At 40.6% G+C, this 25,000-nt stretch overlaps 1 protein-coding gene across 1 annotated transcript in view; it reads right to left on the reverse strand.

Annotated features, from left to right (window-relative positions):
• The window catches only part of pdgfrb (platelet-derived growth factor receptor, beta polypeptide), a 55,346-nt gene that overhangs the window by 14,957 nt on the left and 15,389 nt on the right, over positions 1-25,000 (reverse strand). The window contains exons 2-13 of the mRNA XM_052149536.1: positions 18,091-18,166; positions 16,474-16,752; positions 16,131-16,388; positions 15,770-15,900; positions 13,186-13,351; positions 8,409-8,580; positions 8,205-8,320; positions 7,004-7,127; positions 3,911-4,119; positions 3,452-3,453; positions 2,935-3,027; positions 2,708-2,840 (exon numbers count right to left, since the gene is read on the reverse strand). Of these exons, the coding sequence (XP_052005496.1) occupies positions 2,708-2,840; positions 2,935-3,027; positions 3,452-3,453; positions 3,911-4,119; positions 7,004-7,127; positions 8,205-8,320; positions 8,409-8,580; positions 13,186-13,351; positions 15,770-15,900; positions 16,131-16,388; positions 16,474-16,752; positions 18,091-18,136 (1,729 nt within the window). The 5' untranslated portion in view covers positions 18,137-18,166. The remainder of the gene's footprint in view (positions 1-2,707; positions 2,841-2,934; positions 3,028-3,451; positions 3,454-3,910; positions 4,120-7,003; positions 7,128-8,204; positions 8,321-8,408; positions 8,581-13,185; positions 13,352-15,769; positions 15,901-16,130; positions 16,389-16,473; positions 16,753-18,090; positions 18,167-25,000) is intronic.

Raw genomic sequence — 25,000 nt, forward strand, 5'->3', positions numbered from 1 at the left:
CCCTCTCAGTAGTTTTGTGTTCCCTCTCAATAGTTTTGTGTTCCCTCTCAATAGTTTTGTGTTCCATCACAATAGTTTTGTGTTCCCTCTCAGTAGTTTTGTGTTCCATCTCAATAGTTTTGTGTTCCCTCTCAATAGTTTTGTGTTCCCTCTCAGTAGTTTTGTGTTCCATCACAATAGTTTTGTGTTCCATCACAATAGTTTTGTGTTCCCTCTAAATAGTTTTGCGTTCCCTCTCAATAGTTTTGTGTTCCCTCTCAATAGTTTTGTGTTCCCTCTAAATAGTTTTGCGTTCCCTCTCAATAGTTTTGTGTTCCATCACAATAGTTTTGTGTTCCCTCTAAATAGTTTTGCGTTCCCTCTCAATAGTTTTGTGTTCCATCACAATAGTTTTGTGTTCCCTCTAAATAGTTTTGCGTTCCCTCTCAATAGTTTTGTGTTCCCTCTCAATAGTTTTGTGTTCCCTCGCAATAGTTTTGCATTCCCTCTCAGTAGTTTTGTGTTCTCTCTCAATGGTTTTGTGTTCCCTCTCAATAGTTTTGTGTTCCATCACAATAGTTTTGTGTTCCTCTAAATAGTTTTGTTCCCTCTCAATAGTTTTGTGTTCCATCACAATAGTTTTGTGTTCCCTCTCAATAGTTTTGTGTTCTCTCTCAATGGTTTTGTGTTCCCTCTCAATAGTTTTGTGTTCCATCACAATAGTTTTGTGTTCCCTCTAAATAGTTTTGCGTTCCCTCTCAATAGTTTTGTGTTCCATCACAATAGTTTTGTGTTCCCTCTCAATAGTTTTGCGTTCCCTCTCAATAGTTTTGTGTTCCATCACAATAGTTTTGTGTTCCCTCTAAATAGTTTTGCGTTCCCTCTCAATAGTTTTGCGTTCCCTCTCAATAGTTTTGTGTTCTATCACAATAGTTTTGTGTTCCCTCTCAATAGTTTTGTGTTCCATCTCAATAGTTTTGTGTTCCCTCTCAGTAGTTTTGTGTTCTCTCTCAATGGTTTTGTGTTCCCTCTCAATAGTTTTGTGTTCCATCACAATAGTTTTGTGTTCCCTCTAAATAGTTTTGCGTTCCCTCTCAATAGTTTTGTGTTCCATCACAATAGTTTTGTGTTCCCTCTCAATAGTTTTGCGTTCCCTCTCAATAGTTTTGTGTTCCATCACAATAGTTTTGTGTTCCCTCTAAATAGTTTTGCGTTCCCTCTCAATAGTTTTGCGTTCCCTCTCAATAGTTTTGTGTTCTATCACAATAGTTTTGTGTTCCCTCTCAATAGTTTTGTGTTCCCTCTCAATAGTTTTGCGTTCCCTCTCAATAGTTTTGCGTTCCCTCTCAATAGTTTTGCGTTCCCTCTCAATAGTTTTGTGTTCACTCGCAATAGTTTTGTGTTCCTTCTCAATAGTTTTGTGTTCCATCTCGATAGTTTTGTGTTCCCTCTCAATAGTTTTGTGTTCCCTCTCAATAGTTTTGTGTTCCATCTCGATATTTTTGTGTTCCCTCTCAATAGTTTTGTGTTCATCTCGATAGTTTTGTGTTCCATCACAACAGTTTTGTGTTCCCTCTCAATAGTTTTGTGTTCCATCACAACAGTTTTGAGTTCACTCTCAATAGTTTTGTGTTCCCTCTCAATAGTTTTGTGTTCACTCTCAATAATTTTGTGTTCCCTCTCAATAGTTTTGTGTTCCATCACAACAGTTTTGTGTTCCCTCTCAATAGTTTTGTGTTCCATCACAACAGTTTTGTGTTCCCTCTCAATAGTTTTGTGTTCCCTCTCAGTAGTTTTGTGTTCCATTCCAATAGTTTTGTGTTCCTACTTGTGCCTAATAGTTTTGTGTTCCCTCACAATAGTTTTGTGTTCCCTCTCAATAGTTTTGTGTTCCCTCTCAATATTTTTGTGTTCCATCACAATAGTTTTGTGTTCCCTCACAATAGTTTTGTGTTCCCTCTCAATAGTTTTGTGTTCCCTCTCAATAGTTTTGTGTTCCATTCCAATAGTTTTGTGTTCCATCACAATAGTTTTGTGTTCCATTCCAATAGTTTTGTGTTCCATCACAATAGTTTTGTGTTCCATCACAATAGTTTTGTGTTCCATCACAACAGTTTTGTGTTCCATTCCAACAGTTTTGTGTTCCCTCTCAATAGTTTTGTGTTCCCTCACAATAGTTTTGTGTTCCATCACAATAGTTTTGTGTTCCATCACAACAGTTTTGTGTTCCATTCCAACAGTTTTGTGTTCCCTCTCAATAGTTTTGTGTTCCCTCACAATAGTTTTGTGTTCCATCACAATAGTTTTGTGTTCCCTCTCAACAGTTTTGAGTTCCCTCTCAATAGTTTTGTGTTCCCTCACAATAGTTTTGCGTTCCCTCTCAATAGTTTTGCGTTCCCTCTCAGTAGTTTTGTGTTCCATCACAACAGTTTTGTGTTCCCTCACAATAGTTTTGTGTTCCATTCCAACAGTTTTGTGTTCCCTCTCAATAGTTTTGTGTTCCATCACAATAGTTTTGTGTTCCCTCTCAACAGTTTTGAGTTCCCTCTCAATAGTTTTGTGTTTCCTCACAATAGTTTTGCATTCCCTCTCAATAGTTTTGCATTCCCTCTCAGTAGTTTTGTGTTTAGTAAGGTTTAGTCTAGACTATTTTTTATGGAGCAATTCGAAAATAGTTGCTAAAGTATTCCTGCAGTAAAAGTGTCAGAATGGCACGTCCTGTTCTCACCCAGCACCAGACTGTCTCGCGACATCTCCCAGGTGAGGTCATAGGGCAGGTGAATGGGGTCAACATAGATGTACTCGTGTCCGTCCAAACTGACCGATTCAATCACCTTCCATCTGATCTCATACCGCGGCTTCTGCTCACATAACAACGTACATTTACAGGTTTTTCACATTACATATGAAGAGCTGATGTTACTCATTGTAAAGACAGGAAGTGATGTTACTCACCTTCCTCCACACAGCGATAAGGATGATGATGAAGATGATGGCGATCACCACCAGCACTAAGACAGCGGCCAGGACCGCCACCTGAGAGAACAGCTGGACAAAACACACACGTTACACAGTTGTGTTAAAAACTGTGACTGGTTCCTGGTTGCTGCATGTCATTCCAAATTCATGTCCAGCCCTACATTGTTTCTCAAAATATCCTGTTTCTATGGAAATATGTCACATTATGGAAGTAAAATAGGTTGCGAGTGCCCTTTCCTGCAACCAGGAGCGTAGTTTCCAGGGGAATGGGAGGGAAGGTAACCCCAATAATCAAAACAAGCAAGTACAACCCCCGATATTAATACCAGGCTCAATGGAAACATGTCAATGCTTCCCGTTGCAACCCCAATGTTCAAACCAGATCTTCACCCCAGCCTGCAATACTGTCAGATGTTTGTGCTTTGTGTGTTTCTCACAGTTGAAACCATATCGGGTTTCAGTGATCTTGATGTATTTCACGCTACATTCATGCTGCTAAAGAAAACATCACTGGAGGATTATGGGATTAAAACCAAAGCCAATCTGTATTTGATCTCTACTGGTGCTCTTTTATTCACCAGATACTCTTTCTCACTTTAAGACAGGGGCTTTAAACCTTTCCATCAGAACACAAACACATATGAGGGGAATTTCCAGCAACTAATTCATTATGTACTTTATTTATAAAGTGATTTCCCAATTGAGAATGTCTCAGAATGTACCCAAAGGGTGGTTTGGCCAGATACACACTGACATTCAAAAGTTTGGATTCACTTGACTCGAAATGTTTCTTATGATCTTAAAAATCGTTTGATCTGAAGGCGTATGCTTAAATGTTTAAAATTAGTTTTGTAGACAAAAATATCAAATGTGCCACCATATTCATTTATTTCATTACAAAACATAGATGGGATGACAAATTTGTCCCCAAACTACAGCTAACTGCACTCACTGTTGTTGACGAGTCTGATGTCTCTGGCTCGGGCTCCTCTCTCATTCTTCGCCTCACAGCGGATGGTGAGCAGCTGCGGTCGCAGGAGAATCACCTGACTGTGCACCTGGTGAATCTTGCGTGTGTTGTTATATGTGACATTAGTGTGAATACTGACACTCCCTAGATCCTCCACTAGAGGGCTCCACACTGCACTTCTGTTACTGCATCTGATGAGAGGACACATGACAACACTTACTGCACACTGTGAAGTATATACTGTGTCTGTGTACTAGACTACTTTTAAACAGTATGCGAAAAAGTATGCAATGATAAACTCTTCAAACAGTAGTATACTACATTGTTGTCATATGACCTCAATACTTTGCATGTTTTATTTAGCGAGTAGTGTCCAGTTATCTCAACACTACATTCAGAAAGTAACTAAGCGTTACATGAAATGTCGAGTTTTGGGCCCACAGCTCAAACGACTAATCGTTACTTGAAACGTCGAGTTTGGGCCCACAGCTCAAGCGACTAACGTTACTTGAAATGTCGAATTTTGGGCCCACAGCTCAAGCGACTAATCGTTACTTGAAATGTCGAGTTTGGGCCCACAGCTCAAACGACTAAACGTTACTTGAAATGTCAAGTTTTGGGCCCACAGCTCAAACGACTAATCGTTACTTGAAGCGTCGAGGACAAATGTCGATATTTAAAATAGCGTTTAGTCGTTTGAGCTGTGGCCCAAACTTCGAACGACTAAGCGTTACTTGAAATGTCAAGTTTTGGGCCCAAAACTTCGAGCGACTAAGCGTTACTTGAAATGTCGAGTTTTGGGCCCACAGCTCAAACGACTAATCGTTACTTGAAACGTCGAGGACAAATGTCGATATTTCAAATAATGTTTAGTCGTTTGAGCTGTGGCCCAAAACTCAAACGACTAAACGTTACTTGAAATGTCAAGTTTTGGGCCCAAAGCTCCAAGCGACTAAACGTTACTTGAAATGTCAAGTTTTGGGCCCACAGCTCAAACGACTAAACGTTACTTGAAATGTCGAAGTTTTGGGCCCACAGCTCAAACGACTAATCGTTACTTGAAACGTCGAGGACAAATGTCGATATTTCAAATAACGTTTAGTCATTTGGGCTGTGGGCCCAAAACTCGAACGACTAAACGTTACTTGAAATGTCAAGTTTTGGGCCCAAAACTCGAACGACTAAACGTTACTTGAAATGTCAAGTTTTGGGCCCAAAACTCGAACGACTAAACGTTACTTGAAATGTCGAGTTTTGGGCCCACAGCTCAAACGACTAAGCGTTACTTGAAATGTCAAGTTTTGGGCCCACAGCTCAAACGACTAAACGTTACTTGAAATGTCGAGTTTTGGGCCCACAGCTCAAGCGACTAAACGTTACTTGAAATGTCGAAGTTTTGGGCCCACAAACTTCGAAGCGACTAAACGCGTTACTTGAAATGTCGAAGTTTTGGGCCCACAGCTCAAACGACTAAACGTTACTTGAAATGTCAAGTTTTGGGCCCACAGCTCAAACGATTAAACGTTACTTGAAATGTCGAAGTTTTGGGCCCACAGCTCAAACGACTAAGCGTTACTTGAAATGTCGAGTTTTGGGCCCACAGCTAACGCTTCGAATGCTGAGCTCAAACGCGTTACTTGAAATGTCGAAGTTTTGGGCCCAAAACTTAACGACTAGCGTTACTTGAAATGTCGAAGTTTTGGGCCCACAGCTCAAACGACTAAACGTTACTTGAAATGTCGAGTTTTGGGCCCAAAACTCGAACGACTAAACGTTACTTGAAATGTCAAGTTTTGGGCCCAAAACTTAAACGTTACTTGAAATGTCGAGTTTTGGGCCCACAGCTCAAACGACTAAACGTTACTTGAAATGTCGAGTTTTGGGCCCAAAACTCGAACGACTAAACGTTACTTGAAATGTCGAGTTTTGGGCCCAAAACTTAAACGTTACTTGAAATGTCAAGTTTTGGGCCCAAAACTTAAACGTTACTTGAAATGTCAAGTTTTGGGCCCACAGCTCAAACGACTAAACGTTACTTGAAATGTCGAGTTTTGGGCCCACAGCTCAAACGACTAAACGTTACTTGAAACGTCGAGTTTTGGGCACATTAAAGAGTGAAATATGTACATTTCTGAAACTCATTGGTGGATACTGCATCTCCAAATTAGTGGATCATCTCGAAAGGAAACAAAAGATATCTGAATTATTTCCGCTGGCACACTGAAGTCCTGTGTTGTATCTTTCTGAGCACTCAGAAGGGAACTCCACTCACGATAATGGCTGTTAGGACATATGCTTTGCATTATTCATTCAGCAGTATTTATGAGCAGCTCTTTGGTGTTTTGATAATCATATGCACAGCGTTTATATGATGTACAGCCCGTGATGGACAGACTCTTTCTAATTGACCGTTTGCCCTTTATTACGCTGATGCATGTGTTTATTTAATGCTTTTGGAGAGTGCTGTGCAAAGTCATTATCTGCATATTTACTCATCTCAGAAACAGCTCTTTTCAAATATTTATGAAAGTCATTATAGGGGAATATTTTTTAAACGTTGGCTGATAATCTAGTGTTTATCATTTAAAGAGTGAGTCAACAGCATCAACAGCATGTCTCTTTTACTTAATGATAGTATAATTGAAATCTGATGATCATGTTGGTCAGCTTCATTCGAGAATGTTCCAGAAATCATCTTGCGTGCTTCAATTTATTTAAATAAAAATATTAAATAAAATCTTACATGTGAAAATATACAATTTTATTTTTCATTTTATGTCATAATATTACATCCAAAATTTGTATTTATTTTAAAGTGTATTATATTATATTACATTATATTTTATATAAAATGTATTTAATATTTGTGACTGATTTAATATTACATTTTAAAGGTGAATTGTATGAAGTTCTAATGTACGTATATTTTATCCAATAATCACTCGCATTTAAAATAAGGTGCAAGCACGTCTCCTTTCTATGTGAATTCGAGGAAACACAACAACAGTTCTGATGATGTCAGATCAATATTTGTTTGTATTGATGATGATGATGAAGATGAAGGTGTGGTATTACTTAGGCATGCCATCACAGCTGAACCAGTGAATGCTGGGAGATGGCACGCCCTCCGCCGCACAGGTGACCGCGTGTTTCTTCCCGGGCAGGTGATGATCCGAGAGTTCAGTGATCTGAGGAGGAACTAACGAGACAGGAAATGACATCAGACAATTTCTTGAATTTCTTTCTTTAAATTAAGAATTGCAAATACACAAAATATTAAAGCAAACAAATAAATACAAATAATAATAATAACTAGATAGGTACATTTCCTGAAGAAAATGTGAGTGGTGCTTGCCGTGGCAAAACTCGTCATATAGCATTTTATAACTTGTTGCTAAGCACTTAAATAATGGTAATCGAATGTTGTTAGCATGTGTTTTTCATGATAGTAGCATGTAAGTGTTATGTTTGTGTTAGCATGATGCTAGCACGTTTTAGAATATTTTAACACTTCGCTAGGCGATGCTAGCATGTGTTAGCATGATGCTAGCATGTTTTTAGGATGTTTTAGAATGTCGCTAGGTGATGCTAACATGTGTTAGCATGATGCTAGCACGTTTTGAGCATGTTTTAGCACTTCGCTAGGTGATGCTAACATATGTTGACAAGATGATAATACGATTTTAAAATATTTTAACTCTTTGCAAGGCGATGCTAACATGTGCTAACGTGATGCTATCACGTTTTGAGCATGTTTTAACACTTTGCAAGGCGATGCAAACATGTGTTAACGTGATGCTAACACGTTTTAGCACGTTTTAGCACTTCTCTAGGTGATGCTAACAAGTGTTAGCATGATGCTAGCATGTTTTGAGCATGTTTTTGCACTTTGCTAGGTGATGCTAGCATGTGTTAGCATGATTTTTACATGTTTTAACTCTTCGCTAGGTGATGCTAACATGTGTTAGCATGATGCTAGCATGTTTTGAGCATGTTTTTGCACTTTGCTAGGTGATCCTAGCATGTGTTAGCATGATTTTTACATGTTTTAACTCTTCGCTAGACGATGCTAACATGTGCTAGCATGATGCTAGCACGTTTTTAGCATGTTTTAGCACTTCGGTAGGCGATACTAGCATGTGTTAGCATGTTGTTAACAAGTTTTTAGCATGTTTTAACACTTCGCTATGTGATGCTAGCATGAGCGTCCGCTGTGCATGAGTGTCTGATTACATGAAATGAGGGCGGTGTGTAAACAGATGTCAAACCTTCTCACCTTTCACCTCTAGGTCAAAGGTCATCTCTTTAAAGTCATCTTCGTTTTGGGCTCTGATGGTGTAGCGTCCCATCTGCTCCAGACGAATCCTGACCAGAGTCAACGTGCTGACAAACCTGCAACCGATCCAGAGGAAACATCTAGAACAACAGCCTATCTGAGGGTTCATGTTGTGTCGTGAATGTTCGGATTAGATTTGATTACCGAGTCTCGTGAGTCTGTCTCGTGTTGTGTCCGCCGATAACGGTTCCGTCTTTAATCCAGTGGACGGAGGGTTTGGGGTACGCCTCGGTCTCCACCTTCAGCTTCACAGTTTCTCCGAGCTGTGCCGAGATGTTCCGGTCCAGATGTGGATGTAGAAACACAAACCCGCTCTCTGTAGACGGACACATCAAAATACTTTCATACGGCATCATATATATCAGAGATATTAACACACTTTAAAATTAGAGAATGATTGATTGATTGATTGATTGAGCACTAAAGTTAAACTTCTGCAAAGATTACAAAAATAAACACAGTGTGACAGAGAGAGAGAGTGAGAGAGAGAGAGTGAGAGAGTGAGATAGAGGGAGTGAGAGAGAGAGAGAGAGATAGAAACAGAGTTTCGCTTGCTCATCTTATACAGTATATTATTTTATATCTCATAAGTTTCTCTCCATTTCAAACACATAAATCATGAAGTTGATGTGACAGATGCTCAAAGCACTTAAGAAAATAAACCTTTTCACTGCAGTCACAACATCCTGTGTGTCAACACAAACTGCTGATGTGTGTGTGTGTGTGTGTTTGTGTGTGCATGTGTGTCTGTGTGTGTGTGTATGTGTGTGTTTGTGTATATACATGTGGGTATGTATACGTGTGTGTAAGTGTAAGTGTGTGTGTGTGTGTGTGTGAGTGTGTGTGTATATATGTGTGAGTGTATATATGTGTGAGTGTGTGTTTGTGTGAGTGTGTGTGTGTGTGTATGTGTGTATAAGTGTGTATATGGGTGTGTGTGTGTGTGTGTGTGTGTGTGTGACTGTGTGTTTGTGTGAGTGTATGTGTGTATATGTGTGTGAGAGTGTGTGTATATATGTGTGTGTGTGTGAGTGTGTATATGTGTGTGAGAGTGTGTGTGTGTGTATAAGTGTGTGTGTATATGTGTGTGTAAGTGTATATATGTGTGAGTGTGTTTGTGTGAGTGTGTGTGTGTATGTGTGTATATGTGTGTGAGAGTGTGTCTATGTGTGTGTGTGTGAGTGTGTGTATGTGTGTGTGTATATATATGTGTGTCTATGTGTGTGTGTGTGAGTGTGTGTATGTGTGTGTGTATATATATGTGTGTGTGTGTGTGTGTGTGTGTGTGTGTGTGTGTGTGTGTATATATATATATATGTGTGTGTGTGTAAGTGTACGTGTGTGTGTGTGTGTATGTGTGTATATGTGTGTGAGAGTGTGTATATGTGTGTGTTTGTGTGAGTGTGTGTGTGTGTGTGTGTGTGTGTGTGTATATATGTGTGTGTAATAGGGAGTGGTAGTGTAGCGGTTAGCGCGCTGTGCTATGAACCTGGCGACCTGAGTTCAGTTCTCGCTCATGGCCAACACCAGTGACAATTATCTGAACCGGTCCTGGGCCTCCCCTAGGTCGACTCAGCCTAAAATGAGTACCTGGTGCGGTGTGTGTAAAACATCGCCACTGGGGAGACAAAGGCGGTCGGGCGTGGTGCTGGCCACCCACCCCCTCGTGTACCGTTCCGGCCTTCATAGGTGCTCGCTAACAGTCCCTACAGTCTGTTAAGGCTAAATGGGGGATCTTTTTGTAAGTGTGTGTGCTGCTGACATTTTAACGATCTGCATTGATCTATAATCAGTTCAAGTGACTCTGAGCACTAGAGAAAGTGTTGATGATGCCTCTTTGAAACTGTAATAAGTTATGTATAATTTAATGTAGTTCTACTACAGGCTAGCTACACTTAAAGGGACAGTTCACCCAAAAATGAAAATGATGTCATCCTTTACTCAACCTCATGCCATCCCAGAAAACAAATTAAGATTTTTAAAAAGTATTTTTCAGTTCTGTAGTTCCATACAATGCAAGTGAATGGTGCTCCAATAATCACATAAAGGTAGCATCCTAACACTAACTCCAGTGGTTTTATCCATGTCCTTTTTTAATATAATGTTCCCAGTAGGTGGCGATATGCATGAAGAATGTGAATCACTAAGAACAAAAGAAGAATGTGAAAGTGAAAGTGGAGATTTATAGTAACAAAATGACTTAAATATTGATCTGTTTCTCACCCACACCTATCATAGTACTTCTGAAGTCATGGATTAAGCACTGGAGTTGGATTATGCTGCTTTTGTCTGCTTTTTGGATGTTCAAGGTTCTGGTCACCATTCACTTGCATTGTAAGGACAAACAAAGCTGAGATATTCTTTCTAAAAATCTTCGTTTGTGTTCAGCAAAAGAAAGTATTAAATCTATCTGATGACATCATTAAAAGATGCACTTTGACGTCTTTTTTAGAGAGGAAAAAAAATTCAAACCCTCAATTAGGGTGATGGTGACATCATTACACATGCACAGATAAACATGCAGTAAATACAGAAAAAACTAATATACACACTTATTTAAAAAACAAAGTCATCAGCATACTTTCCAACACTAGATATAAAAGAGGAGAGAAACAGCTGAACTAAAAGTGTTTTGTCACACTTGGAAACAGCTGAACTACTGTCGCAATACTTTATTTAAACAGTTCCTCGCCAACATTGCTTAACATGCAGCTCTGTGGTTTCACAGCGTTCCACATAAACATACTTCTCTCACCTCAGCAGAATGTGTGCATTCAATGCACCGCTGCCTCAGATTTGAGGAATCTATAAATCACGTCCAGTTTTCCATTGGAATGACTGAGGGCTTGTTTTAAAGTGTTGGTTTCATTTGGGGTTGCATCAAAGTGCTGCTGATGCCACAAACGTTCTATAGCTTTCATATATGAATGCTGCTCTTCATCTGCATTAAAGCCCCGTTCACACCGCTGTCGCTAGTCTACTTTAATATGTCACTAGTGAGCCTTCTAACTTGGTACATTATGAAAATATGAATTAAAAAATATATATTTTAATTATTTTTCATCATTCACGCTTTTTTTGTAAATGTATATAAATTCCATCAATTAGTATATTATATTGCATATATAATTAGTTTATTGTTTAATGCATAATTTATACTATTTACAAGTATTTACACTGATTTGTAGAACACTCGCTAAAAACCGGCACTGTCTCTTTAAGAGAACTGGCAGTTCTGTGAATAGCATCTGTTAATGAGCGCATGTTAATGAGCGCATGTTAATGAGTGCATGTTAATGAGCGCATGTTAATGACCGCATGTTAATGAGTGCATGTTAATGACCGCATATTAATGAGCCTCAAATGACTCCTTTACCTCATCTGTGCTATTTGTGAAAGCAATAATTGTCTGTATAGAGACATTATTCAATGACAAATGGATGGCGTGGATCTCGTCTTTGGACGCACATTACACAATCTAATCAATTGTTTACTCTCAATATTCAGTTTAAGCATGTTCGGCTTCTTCGCCCCATTTACTGCTCAATAACTGGTGAGTGAAATCGAAACATTTACCAGCCAGTGGCTAATCACAGACATTTTTAGTTGTATAGTGCGAAATTTCATCTGCAAATATGCCTTTATTAGTTTGTGTGCGCTCCGGAAGGGATCGCGCCGGGTTGGCCGCGTTGTCTTTTTAAAGTACACTTCTGACCACGAGTCAGAGCGTCATGCACACAATGATGCACACACGCCGAGAAAATCCGGTTTGCCAACTTTGTCGTGTCGCTCGCCATGCACACATCTTGTCGTCAAGGGTCACTGTCACCTGAAGTTGTTCTGCTAACTGGAGTGGTGGCAGCGTTGTGGGCTAATGCACATAACTGGTAATCAGAAGGTTGCTGGTTCAATCCCCACAGCCACCACCATTGTGTCCTTGAGTAAGACACTTAACTCCAGGTTGCTCCGGGGGGATTGTCCCTGTAATAAGTGCACTGGAAGTCGCTTTGGATAAAAAATGAACGAGATTGTGTCTCTTTGTCGCTGGCGGTGTGAAGGTGGCTTGGTTTATATATATGTTAAGAGCTTCAAAATGTCCTTTCCCATATATGTGACATGTTTTCAGGTTTACTGATGCCTTCTGAGAGCAGAACTTCTGATAGCATAAGTGAATAATAGCATTTTATGTTTATATATTTAGGGGCCAAACACCAAAGTTGCTTAGGCACCTATTGTATCTGTTAGTGTTCTTATTATTATTATTATTACGCTTTTAAAATCAATAGCAGTCCATAGAACCGTATATCAGAAATGGATGAAATTTGGCACACTGATAGAGGACACTCTGGCATGTAAGTGACCCAGATTTGGACTCTTTAGCTCAAACCCTCTAGCCCCACCAACTGATCAAATTTGCAGATGCGTTTTGGCCCACTAGACTTTCCTCCACTTTGAATATTCAGTGAAAAGTATTTTTCATACTCCTCCTAGTCATACATCCAATTTGCATGAACTTTGCAGTGTATTATCTAGGGATGCTCATAACAAAAACATAGTTTTTGATAGGCCAAACTGTTCTCGTGTAATGCATAAACAAATGATATGGCAAGATGCCAAAAAGGATCTGAGGCTGCATGACCAAGCCCTGACAATACATCTCAATTTGCTGACAGTGCCATCTATTGGTCAAGAATTATAAGCGCTTCTATTATAGTATATTTTAAAAAGAGCAATTTCACTGTAGCTTTGGAGTTTCAAAGTAGCTTCCCCAACACTGCTCATTAAAAAACATTTCTGTTGTGTATTCTGTAGGCTGAATGAACTGTGATTGGTCATTTTTAAAGGTTGGTCTTGACCGTTCTCGGCCAGAGTGGACCAGACTTCATACTGCTAGTCAAAACTCTGGAATTGCAGCTCTTACCGAGTACGGTGATGTTGATGCTTGCTGAAGATCTCTGATCTTGGACACTCTCGTGGACATAACAAACATACTCTCCGGAGCTGGCCAGCGTGACGGCCGTGATGTTGAGGCAGGACCGCATGCTCATGGAAGACAGCATGTCTGTCAAAGGCTCAATGTTCCCCATCTGAAGGACAGAAGTTTAGAGTTAGTAAAGATCACATCTGCAATTTCCTGCTGACAAACCAGCTCAAATAAGATTGAGATCAAGCACGATTGGGAACACGGCTAACCAATTTAACCAGATTCACACCCGCTTCGTCAAAATGGCCCACCGGGTCAATCTTGATCCCACCAGCTGGTAGTCCAGCAGACCAAAAACATAAAGCAGCTTGGAGCAGTTAGTGACTAGCCTCAAACAGCTAGAAACCATGTAAAACCAGCAACCATCAGAACACTGAATTTGATAGTGGGAAACAAAGGTTTGCTCAGCCTGTCCAAGTTGGTGTTTAGATGGTTAGGCCAGCTATTATTCCAGTCACATGACGTCATGTGAGGAGCAGACGTGTGAGCGACAGCTCTGTTCTTTGATGTAAACAAGGCAAAGATGTCAAAATCCTCAGGATCTGGAGATGTTAAAAGACACCTACATGCTCAAAATGAAACCTTTGTTGGGCCTGCTGACCGGGGACTTGATTTGTATGGCGTGACTGTCCAACATGCTGATGAAAGTTGTTGCTGACTTGGAGGATATCGCTGTAATACATACGTAATACGTGCACTGATGTTTCCAACTAAACTGAGAATAGATGCAAAGGATGGCCGCAAAGTATTTACATGTCCCAAACAAGCACTGTCCTTCATAAATACATTGGAGTGAGCCATTTGGGGTTTCTCATGTGGCTGGATTGACTCGCTGAACATATTCAATATTAAAAGTCCAGTTTTATTGTGCCATTACTCTGGTAAAAAAAAACCAGAAAGACCCCTAAAAACAAAACAAAACACCCAACAAAAACAAAAAAATAATGAAAATAATAAAAATAAATAAATAAATAAAATAATCAGAGCAAACAAACAAACCAAACAAAAAGGCTCCAAATACCCCCAAAAAAACTACACCAAAAACAACAAAAATTGATAAACCCATACCAAACAAAAAAGCCTAAAAAACAAAACAACCCCCTCCCAAAGAAAAAAATCAAAATAAACAAAAAGGTCAGAAAGAAAAACAACCCCCAAAAGAAACCACATGAACAATGCCAAAAACAACCACAAAAAACCACCCCCAAAATTGTTTTTTATAAACCCGAACCAAACAAAAGGCCCTAAAGAACAAAACAACCCTTCACCTCCCAAATCCCCCCAAAGAAAACCCAAACCAAAAAACAACCCCTCACCCCAAAAAACACAAACCAAACAAAAGGCCCCAAATACCCCCCAAAAAACCACACCAAAAAACAAAAAAAATTGATAAACCCATACCAAACAAAAAGCCTAAAAAACAAAACAACCCCCCAAAGAAAAAAATCAAAATAAACAAAAAGGCCAGAAAGAAAAAACAACCCCCAAAAGAAACCACATGAACAATGCCAAAAACAACCACAAAAAACACCCCCAAAATTGTTTTTTTATAAACCCAAACCAAACAAAAAGGCCCCAAAAAACAAAACAACCCCTCACCCCCCTCTCCCAAAAAAAAACCTCCAAACCAAACAAAAACACCCAAAAAAACAAAACAGCCCCCCCCAAAACAAATCCAAACAAATCAAAATGGCCCCAAAAAAAAAAACTCGAACAGCTGGCCACTGCCTGAATCCTTTCTGAAACTAGCGTAATAAACCAGCCTACCCCTCCTGGCCCGGGCCTTGTTTCCCAAAAGCATCGTAAGTCTTATCAGATCGTAGAATCCATCTCACGATTCATTTCAATTTTGTGGCACGTTTGCCAAAAGCCTCGTAGTATTACTTGAGTGAGTGACGTTCGTAAGCACATAGACCTGTACAGACTCCTGCAGGACAAACGCGAAATTACACCTGAAACTATTTAAACACAATTGTATTTCTTTTTATTTTAACAGGCAAGTCTAGTAATAATAATAATAACTAAATGCATGAAATAGTTGCATAAATTATTGTAAAATATAATTGTAAATAAATATTAGCGAAATAAATGACAAATGATTGTAAAGTTGCAATGACGAGCAGCACTATACGGTCACATTTCAGCACTGTCACGCGGACAGCGACTCTCTTAACTAGCACTTACAGCGCGTCCTCTCTCGTTCCTGTGAACTGCAGTTTTGGGAAACGTACGTCAAAAATAACGAGCTCTAGAAAAACGCTCTTAAGATCAATCGTTATTGGGAAGTAGGCCCGGGTTGAGAGACCAGCTGAGATGTTTTGTTCAGGCAGAGAGATTAAACGTTTCACTCCTTCAGACCACTCTTCCCATGTTTTTGGATTTAGCACTTAATAAAAACAAATGTTCCTCATGAAGACACATCTTGAGGTCGTTTCGACATTAGGAGTGTCTCACGAGAGCTCTCAGCACTCGTCCCAGAAAACTCTGAAAACAAAGGATTGTATTTTCAGCCCACACTCACGTCTTTGTTGGGAAAGTCCCAGGTGAAGTAGACGAGCTCCACGCCGTGAACGGTGCAGTTAACGTCCAGCGACTCGCCCTGTTTCAGGATGGTTTTGGAGGCGTTGATGTAGGGGTCCAGCGCCTCGGGAGCTGAAGCCATGTGTGCGAGAAATAGAAGAACATGACTATTGTTTTATAGAAAACAAATCCTCTGATGTGTTTTTAACGCTAGACGATTAGACGATTAGCAATGACACAGATGTGCAACATATGGAAAATTGAACAGTCCTCAAAATCAGGGGGTTTTAAACTGGGAAAAAGGCAAAAGCAATAAATAAAAATACACAGTGCAGTTACATGCTAGTTAAATACAAACATACAGAAGATGCTGAAGACGTAGAAGCTTATCGACTCTTTCTCCACCCCGTTCAGTTCTCCTTTGCATTTATAGTTTCTGTCCTCCACGGCGGCGGTGTAGCCCACGCTAGGGTTGTACGAGCCCTCCACCGGCATCTCACTCTCTTTCTCGTACAGGGTGACGTTTATCCGGGGGTCCGTCACCAGACACGGGATCGTACCTTCCTCTCGTGTCTTAGTCACCATCATGTGCTCATTTTCAAGAAACCACACCTCAGGATCTGTCAGAGACAATGAATGAATGCATCGTGTGACTGAGGATGTCTATGTTGCGTGGGAAGTTTGGGAAGCGACAGGTGTTCTTACCAGGCACGAACACGGCCACCTCTCTGGTCACGTTGGTGCCGTTCTCCAAGCACACATACACGCCCGTGTGCCTCCACGTCACGTTCTCTAAGCTCAGGACACTGGAGGTGGGACCGCGCATCTGGGTGTGGAACTGTGGGACGTTCTCGTCCCGTTTGAAGTGCCAGGTGACGTTACTCCAGCCGGAGCAGGTGATGCTGAGGGAGGAGTTTGTGTCCAGGATGACTTCTGGAACGCTGGGATTGAGTTCCAGAGCAGAACGTCCCACACAGAGAAGAACTACACCGGGAGAAGAGGAGAAACCTCGGGTTAGATTAGCTTTCGCTAGTTGTCCATCAGTGTGGGTTCATGCATCATGTCATGTTTCTGTCATTTCCGGCACATCTCAAATTCTGTATTGTGTTCTGTGCTGGAAATGACGCTGATGGAAATTATATTTTTTACATTTTTCAAATAAAATGACCGACTCATTTGTCTTGCTAAGACTAATTTCATCGCAGTCATTTTATGTGTTTTAAATACACACGATTAAATCATGTTTTCACACTTTTTACAGCTTGATTGGACATAACGTCCATCGTTTTGTCTCATATCTCAGCTTGAATGCCACTTTTGGTGAATTAACAAACACGCAATACAACGCGCAAATCTAGTACAGCTTTATATATTTAATATATATATTTTAATTAGTGCTGTCGATTTAACGTGCTAATTCAGTGTGATAAATTACCGGTATATAAAAAAATGTACACAATTAATCATGTCCCCGGACTGTAATAAGGAAGATTCCTGAGCAATTTCAAGCTTGTAGTACCAGCTGCGTTCTCCAGGGGGCAGTAAGTGAAACTCCAGCTGTATAGGCAACGAGCAGCTCACATAGAGAACAAACCACCCTTCAGCAGGTTTTATATACATATATATATATATATATATATATATATATATATATATATATATACATACATACATACAGGTATATAATACATTTTATTATATATATATATATATATATATATTTATTATTTATATTTATATACATAAACATATATATATATATATATACAGGTATATAATACATTTTATTATATATATATATATATATATTTATTATTTATATTATATATATATATATATATATATATATATATATATATATATATATATATATATATATATATACAGGTATATAATACATTTATATATATATATATATATATATATATATATATATATATATATATATATATATATATATATATATATATACATATATATATATGTATTATTTATATTTATATACATATATTATTTACATATAATTATTTATAATTATTTCATCACTATATATTGACTTATTTTTACATGAGGGGATTTCTCTGCAAATATATTTATATATAAGTGATTAATCGGCACACCATATAATTAATTTGATTAAACATTTTAATCAATTGACAGCCCTAGTTTTAATACATCATGGTTTGGGATTGTTTTACATAAATTACTTTTTGTGGTTGTGATTGTTTTCATCAAATGAGCTAAAAATGAGGAACTGGTCACATTAAACAGAGGAGATGGAGAGAGTTAGACATGAACTATATATCTATATGAGTCTATTACCTGTCATGGCGATCAGCTGGGACAGTCTGACGGTCACACTCTTCATCTTTACTTCCAGTCAGGACGATTTTAAACTCTGCAGACGGAGAGAAAACAACTCAGAGCTGACTCGCATCAACGCCAGAAGTTACAACAAATCTGAACGTTATTTACAACGTTAAACCCCAACAATGAGTTCACAGGAAAGAATATCAAAGAGTTGAGACTGTATTTCCATAATGTGATGTCATATCTGCATGAACATGACTGGAGCGTCATAACACACGGTCGGTTCTCACACACGCATGACTGCACACAAACAGAAGCACGCTTCACAAACCCTCTTATTGTTGCATTTCTCATTGCACGCTCAGGACGAGCACCACAAACAAGAGGTTTGCTCAAATCACCATGAGCAATAGTAACAGTCCTGAGAATAAAAGCTAATCTCTGATGCTAACGATGGCAGCTGATAAAACTTGCTCAACTCTTTCACCGTTACGTCTGTCAGACTTCAGCCGTACTTCTTTCCAAAAGCCTCAAAGCATCTACAGGTCACTCGTAGAGGTCAGAGGTCAGAGCTCAGAAAAGGCCATATCCCACAGGATGTGCAAGTGTGTCAGTGCGTGAAGAGAGAGAGAGAGATAGGGCGAGAGACTAATGGACAGGGTTGTTGTAGGTGGAAATGGATGGATGGATGGAGCGGGGGCGGGAGTGTTTTGGAGGTCTGGAAACAGTTAAAGCCGGATCACACGGTGCAAAATCAGGGTGGGAAATCCAGCGAGGGCGGAAGAACGTATCATGGAGACGAGGCGGGGGACAGAAATCTGGAGGAGGAATCGTTCGAGGGAGTGGATGGAAAAAGAGAGATATGTGTAACTCGTAATTTGTAAAAGATGTTTCAGTACCGTGAGCTAATCAGTTATTTTTAGCCCCAAGACGTCCCGCTGTTTTACCCTCAATATTCTCTATTTGTTATTCATGAAAGAAGTCAATGGAGACACTTCTAGTTACCTAAACTCGATTTGCTACATGAGGACTTATGCCACATGGGACCATACGTTGTGTGATATTTCACGTTAAACTACAGGACTGACTTACCAGTGTCTGACACCTGTGTTCTTGATCCCGTTACACTGGTGCCGAAATCCGGGAAGGAGGAGTGATGTGCCGTAGTGGAGTCCTCGCCACTACCATCCACCCCAACGGAGCAGCCGCGGGCATCCGCCGGAGGACGGACGAGCCAGGCCGCCTGGAAGCGGAGGATCGGCCGCTGACCGCGAGGGGAGGAGGGGCTCCCAACCAACCACCTGGAGCGGTTACCGCTACCAGGGGCGGGGGAGACCCCTACCGCCCACCAAAAACACAGCGGGGTGTTCCGTCCACCAGGGGCCGGAGGTCTGGCTCCGATCCGTCCAGGGAGGCGCGGCTGTCGTCCATTAGAGGTTAAAACTAAAATTTACGGATATAGGAAGTTTGGATTGAACGCACTTGACTGCATAGAGCGCCATAGGATGCTCCCTTGCTCCCTATTTAGTGAATGACTTCTGGCACTAACAATCATGCCACTGTCCAAATCACTGCGATCACATGTTTCCCCATTCTGATGGTTGATGTGAACATTAACTCCTGACCCGTATCTGCTATTAGTAGTTGTTTACTCTAGTATAAGTCTATACTACAGCGTTTTCATTCAATAAAAAGATAATGTCCTAAAACTATTTGCACCCTCTCACATCCCACACAAATCCAGCTTCAAGCCCCATGAGGGCCGTCTCTGGTTCTTAATATACTGCTAGAGGTAGAATATAGCTCATAAAACGCTGTCGGTCCCTCAGGAGCATCGTACAGAAGGGAGCAGGCTGTCGTGAGCGCTTGTTTTAGGAGGAAATATTCCTGTTTGTATTCCCAGAATCCCGTCTGTAACTTTCTCATGATCTTTGATACACAGGGGACGCGTCCGAGTGGCCCGGGACCCATGAGTCATGTTTGCCCACAGGAACACAACGCAGGACGCTCACTGTTGCTTTGTGTCGGGAAATGTTATCTGTGCGATATGCAACTGTTGATATTTTATCCATTTGGACATTGTTCCATTGTTAGGCGTTGTTCCAACCCTGTACGATTAAATTAGATGCTGCAGAATGTTCACGCTGCTCTTTTCCTTCCAATGAAAGTGAATGGGGACTGATGCTTTCTAGCTCTATAAATCAGGGATTAGAAACAAAATGTCTCATTTTGGTTCAGTCTGAGCAGGAACAGTATTTTTAGGGGTCCAGCACCGAAGGTACATACAGTAGGCACCTATTGTATCGGTTCTTCTTCTGTCATGATATCTATGGCAGCCCGTAGAACGCTTTGGAGGAAAGTTGTGAAATTTGGCACACTGATAGAACATCATATGAAATGTGACTGAGCCACATTTGGGGTCTCTATCTCAAACTCTCTAGCGCCACCAACAATTAAAAGTTTCACTCACATTTTGAACAATTTTGCAATTCATTGGCATATGCCACACAAGGAAATAGGATGCCAATTTTTAGCTCTGCCCACTCGTTTTCCCGCCCTTTTGAACTAAAAATGTTCTATCCGATGTGCACGAAAACTGATGTTTTTGATTAACCGAACTGTTTTCGAATAACATCAATGAAGTCGACGATGAACGCTCAAAAATGGACTTGAGGCGGTATCTTGGCAACGCTTTAACGTATTGACACGAAACTTGGTATATATCATCACAAGCATGACCTGAAGGTACCTGCTCAGTTTCGGCACAGTGCCACCTGGTGGTCAAGAGATTTGAAAAATTGCCAACTTTTGAACAGTTGGGCGTAAAATCATGAAACTGGTCTCTTTAGATTCCTTGGGGCATAACGAGTCGAATGATACCCCATTTTTCCTATGACAGGCATATTGGGGTTCTGCCATTTTTAATTAAGTTGTAAAATGCTGTATTTTACAAACGCATTACCGTATCGCTACAAAACTTGGTATGTATCATTGGCACCATGCCTTAAGGGTGCCTCTACAATTTGGGGCCAGTGCTACCTTGTGGTCAAACGTTATAACAAAACGTGCAAAAATGCTAATACATTTGGCTAATTTTGTCCAATTGCTGGCCTCATTGTGTTCGAAAAGTTGTATAAAGCTTTTTGATATCTCTCACTGTTCTTGTATAACGACAGTGTGCACGCCAAAATAGACGTGAGGCTGTATCTTTGCAATGCTTAGGCGTATTGGTCTGAAACTTGGTATGTGCCGTAGCCATCATGGCTAGAATGTACCTGCACAGATTCGGCACAGAGCCACCTAGTGGTGCGAAAATCTGGAAAATTGCTATTTTTACTTAAAACTTAAGGCTAAGATGATCTTAGCAATACCAAACTTAATAATTGACCTCATGATCATATCCTGAGATATTACGTGCAATATGAATCATGTCAAAAGATACTGCAACGAAATAATAACTTTAAAATAAAATGACAAAAAGTACCATTAAATACATTTACATGTTTCTGTCTTGTTTGGAGTTTAACATCATCCATTCTTCTTCGCTTTCACTGTATGGCAAAGAACAGCTTGATCATCTTCTTTCGAAAGTAATACTGGTTTGGAACAACTTGAGGGTGAGGAAATGATGACAGAATTTACATTTTTGGGTCAACTTCCTTCAAAAGCCATTTGAGAACACACACAAGAACCACAGAGAGACGTACCAAAAAATCTGCACCTTTAAAGTTCAGAAGCATCAGGTTTGTGAGTTGCATTTACTTGGAATGTGCTGAATCCTCTAGAAGTTGCATTGAGACCAAAAGCACCAGGAAAACACATGAATACGGTGGAATATTTCGCTGCCAAGCGGCACAGCAATGAAAAGGGCTTTAAATAAACCCCTTTCAGGGAGAGAGAGAGAGAGAGAGAGAGAGAGAGAGAGAGACTGGCTTAAAAACAGAGAAAGTGAGAAAGAAAACAGAATATGAAGGACTGAAGAACAGCAGCTCAGGAGGGGAAGAAAGAGGCTCAGAATTGAACTGACATTCACGTCAGAGCAGCTCTTTTTCATGCAAACGTCTGTCTGGACTCGAGAAAAGCTTCACAATGGTAAATCGGCATCAGAGAGAGTGAAGATTCATCACTGCACTGAAAAGAACTCATGAACAAACAATTCAAACCAAGAACACTGAGAACATCTACAGTATGCTGTAAAGTAAGCCAACCACTGATGACATCATGAGTCAATTATAAAATCAATATTACAACAAAAACACGATGTGTGTGATTTTGTTTAAGTAATTATAAGTTTGGTTGCTATGTGGTTGCTACGGTGTTCTGAGTGGTTGCTAGGGTGCTGCTGTCCTTCCTATGTGGTGCCTAGTGTGTTCTGGCTGGTTGGGCATTGCTAAGTTGTTGCTAGGGTGTTGCTGGGTTTGCTAGGTGGTTCCTAGGGTGTTCTGGCTGGTTGTTTTGGCATTGCTAAGTGGTTGCTAGGGTATTGCTGGGATTGTTGGTGGTTCCTAGGGTGTTCTGGCTGGTTGTTTTGGCATTGCTAAGTGGTTGCTAGGGTATTGCTGGGATTGTTGGTGGTTCCTAGGGTGTTCTGACTGGTTGTTTGGGCATCGCTAAGTGTTTGCTAGGGTGTTGCTGAGTTTTTCTAGGTAGCTCCGAGGCTGCTTTGGCTGGTTGTTTGGGCATTGCTAAGTGGTTCCTAGGTTGTTCTGTCTGTTTTTTTGGGCATTGCTAAGTGGTTTCTACGGTGTTGCTGGGTTTGTTAGGTGGTTTCTAGGGTGTTCTGGCTGGTTGTTTGGGCATTGCTAAGTGGTTGCTAGGGTGTTGCTGGGTTTGCTAGGTGGTTCCTAGGGTGTTCTGGCTGGTAGTTTGGGTATTGCTGAGTGGTTGCTAGGGTGTTGCTGGTTTTCTAGGTAGCTCCTAGGCTGTTTTGGTTGGTTGTTTGGGCATTGCTGAGTGGTTGCTAGGGTGTTGCTGGTTTTCTAGGTAGCTCCTAGGATTTTTTGGATGGTTGTTTGGGCATTGCTAAGTGGTTGCTAGGTTGTTGCTGGGTTTGCTAGGGGGTTTCTAGGTTGTTCTTTTTGGCTAGTTGTTTTGGTATTACTAAGTGGTTGCTAAGGGGTTCATAGAGTGTTCTGTGTGGTTGCTAGGTGGTTGCTAGGGTTGGTTGTTCTGGCTGGTCATTTGGGCGTTGCTAAGTGGTTGCTAAGGTGTTCTGAGTGGTTGTTAGGGCATTGCTATGCTTTCTATGTGGTTCCTAAGGTGTTCTGGCTGGTCATTTGGGCATTGCTAGGTAATGCTAGGGTGTTGCTAGGTGGTTCCTGGGGTGTTTTGATTGTTGTTTGAGTTTTTCTACATGGTTGCTGGTGTGTTCTGGGTTTATGCTCAGCTGTTGCTGGCTATGGATGTTGAGGTGACTGAGTGTGTCTTCAGAGTTTGCTGTGCTTATATGTTTGTGTGTTTTGTGATGGGAAAGTTGTGGTCATCTGACCTCTCCCAGCATCCTGATCTCTTGCTAACACTCTCAAACGTGTCATTTCATGACACAGAAGCTGCATCCCAGAATTCCCACCAGCTGTCAAATGGCTTCTGCACAGACCGCTGTCCCTGCACCTATATAAACTTCCCGAGCGTCTCGTCTCCACAGGGATTATCTTCATACGCAACAGCGGGAGACAGTTTGAGGGGAAAAAAATAACTGCCGAACCAAAACTGCTCTAGATCGCGGACTCCTGGGAAACATCGACAGCCTTGAAAGAAAAGTGGAAAAGGAAAAACAAAGATACTGTAAAAAAGAATCAATTTTAGATGTTGTTCTTTTCGTTGGGCTAGAGGGCCTCCCGTTTCCTGTGTGCATTCGGGAACATGTGTGTGGATTTAGTGTGGGTGTGTGAGAGATACACAGACCTCCAACACCAGGAATAACCCCCCCCCCCTCCCCCCCCACACACACACACATGAATAGTACTATCCGAAAATCCCCTCTGACAACCAAAGTTCCTTAAATCTTGCAAAATACACTGCATGTCCGCGGCTGTCCCCTATGTGTGGCGATGACGAATCCCATTCCCAACTTGCACACAACTGCAGTCAGGAGTTTCACAAATGAAATCTCTTTAAAGCTAAAATGTGTCCTTTTTTACTACTTTTTTCTATCTCAGCTTAACTATATTGCTATACTGTCAACTATACTGTAAGTTTATTAGTTGATTCACCCCAAAAGTGTGTTTGTTTTAGCATGCTGACCAACCCGACACAGCAACAATGGCATGAGTTTGGGGCGGGACTATCTGTTTGTCCAACCAATGTAAGATGGGGGAAGCGTTCAGGAATCGTTATTTTAGCAATTCTGTTTGGTGATGCTAGTGGCGCAGATATTACACACTTCAGCTTCAATATCCCAACATCTGTCTCCTCTAGAGTTTCTCAAAGGATCTCAACAATGTCTCAATCTGTGCTGCTCATTCCGAGATACCAAAGTCTTCAATCAAAAGATCTCAATATGAACTCAAACATTGCTCATCCAATTCTCACCAGAGCAGATGATCTGTTCTATGCTATCCACATTCATTTTGTACCTTACTGGATGACAACCATTGAGTCATTTGTTTCTATTTTTACTTTTTAAATAAGTAATAAAATATTCTATGTTGTTGGGTAGCTAAGTTGTTAGCACATTGCTAGAGGATTGCTAATGCATTCTAGAATTTTCGGATGAACATCTGAGGCCACGTTCACACTAATAAGTTTTTCTTTGAAGACACATTGATTTTGCTACATTGACTCTAATGGAATGCTTTCCATTATGGCGGCTGTGGCTCAGGTGGTAGAGCGGGTCAGCCACTAATCACAGGGTTTGCGGTTCGAATCCCGGCGATATGAGGTTTGGAAACTGAGTTCTCAAACGAAAATGGAATACTGTTTC

This window comes from Xyrauchen texanus, chromosome 19 (genome assembly GCF_025860055.1).
Source record: "Xyrauchen texanus isolate HMW12.3.18 chromosome 19, RBS_HiC_50CHRs, whole genome shotgun sequence".
Taxonomy (NCBI): Eukaryota; Metazoa; Chordata; class Actinopteri; order Cypriniformes; family Catostomidae; genus Xyrauchen; species Xyrauchen texanus.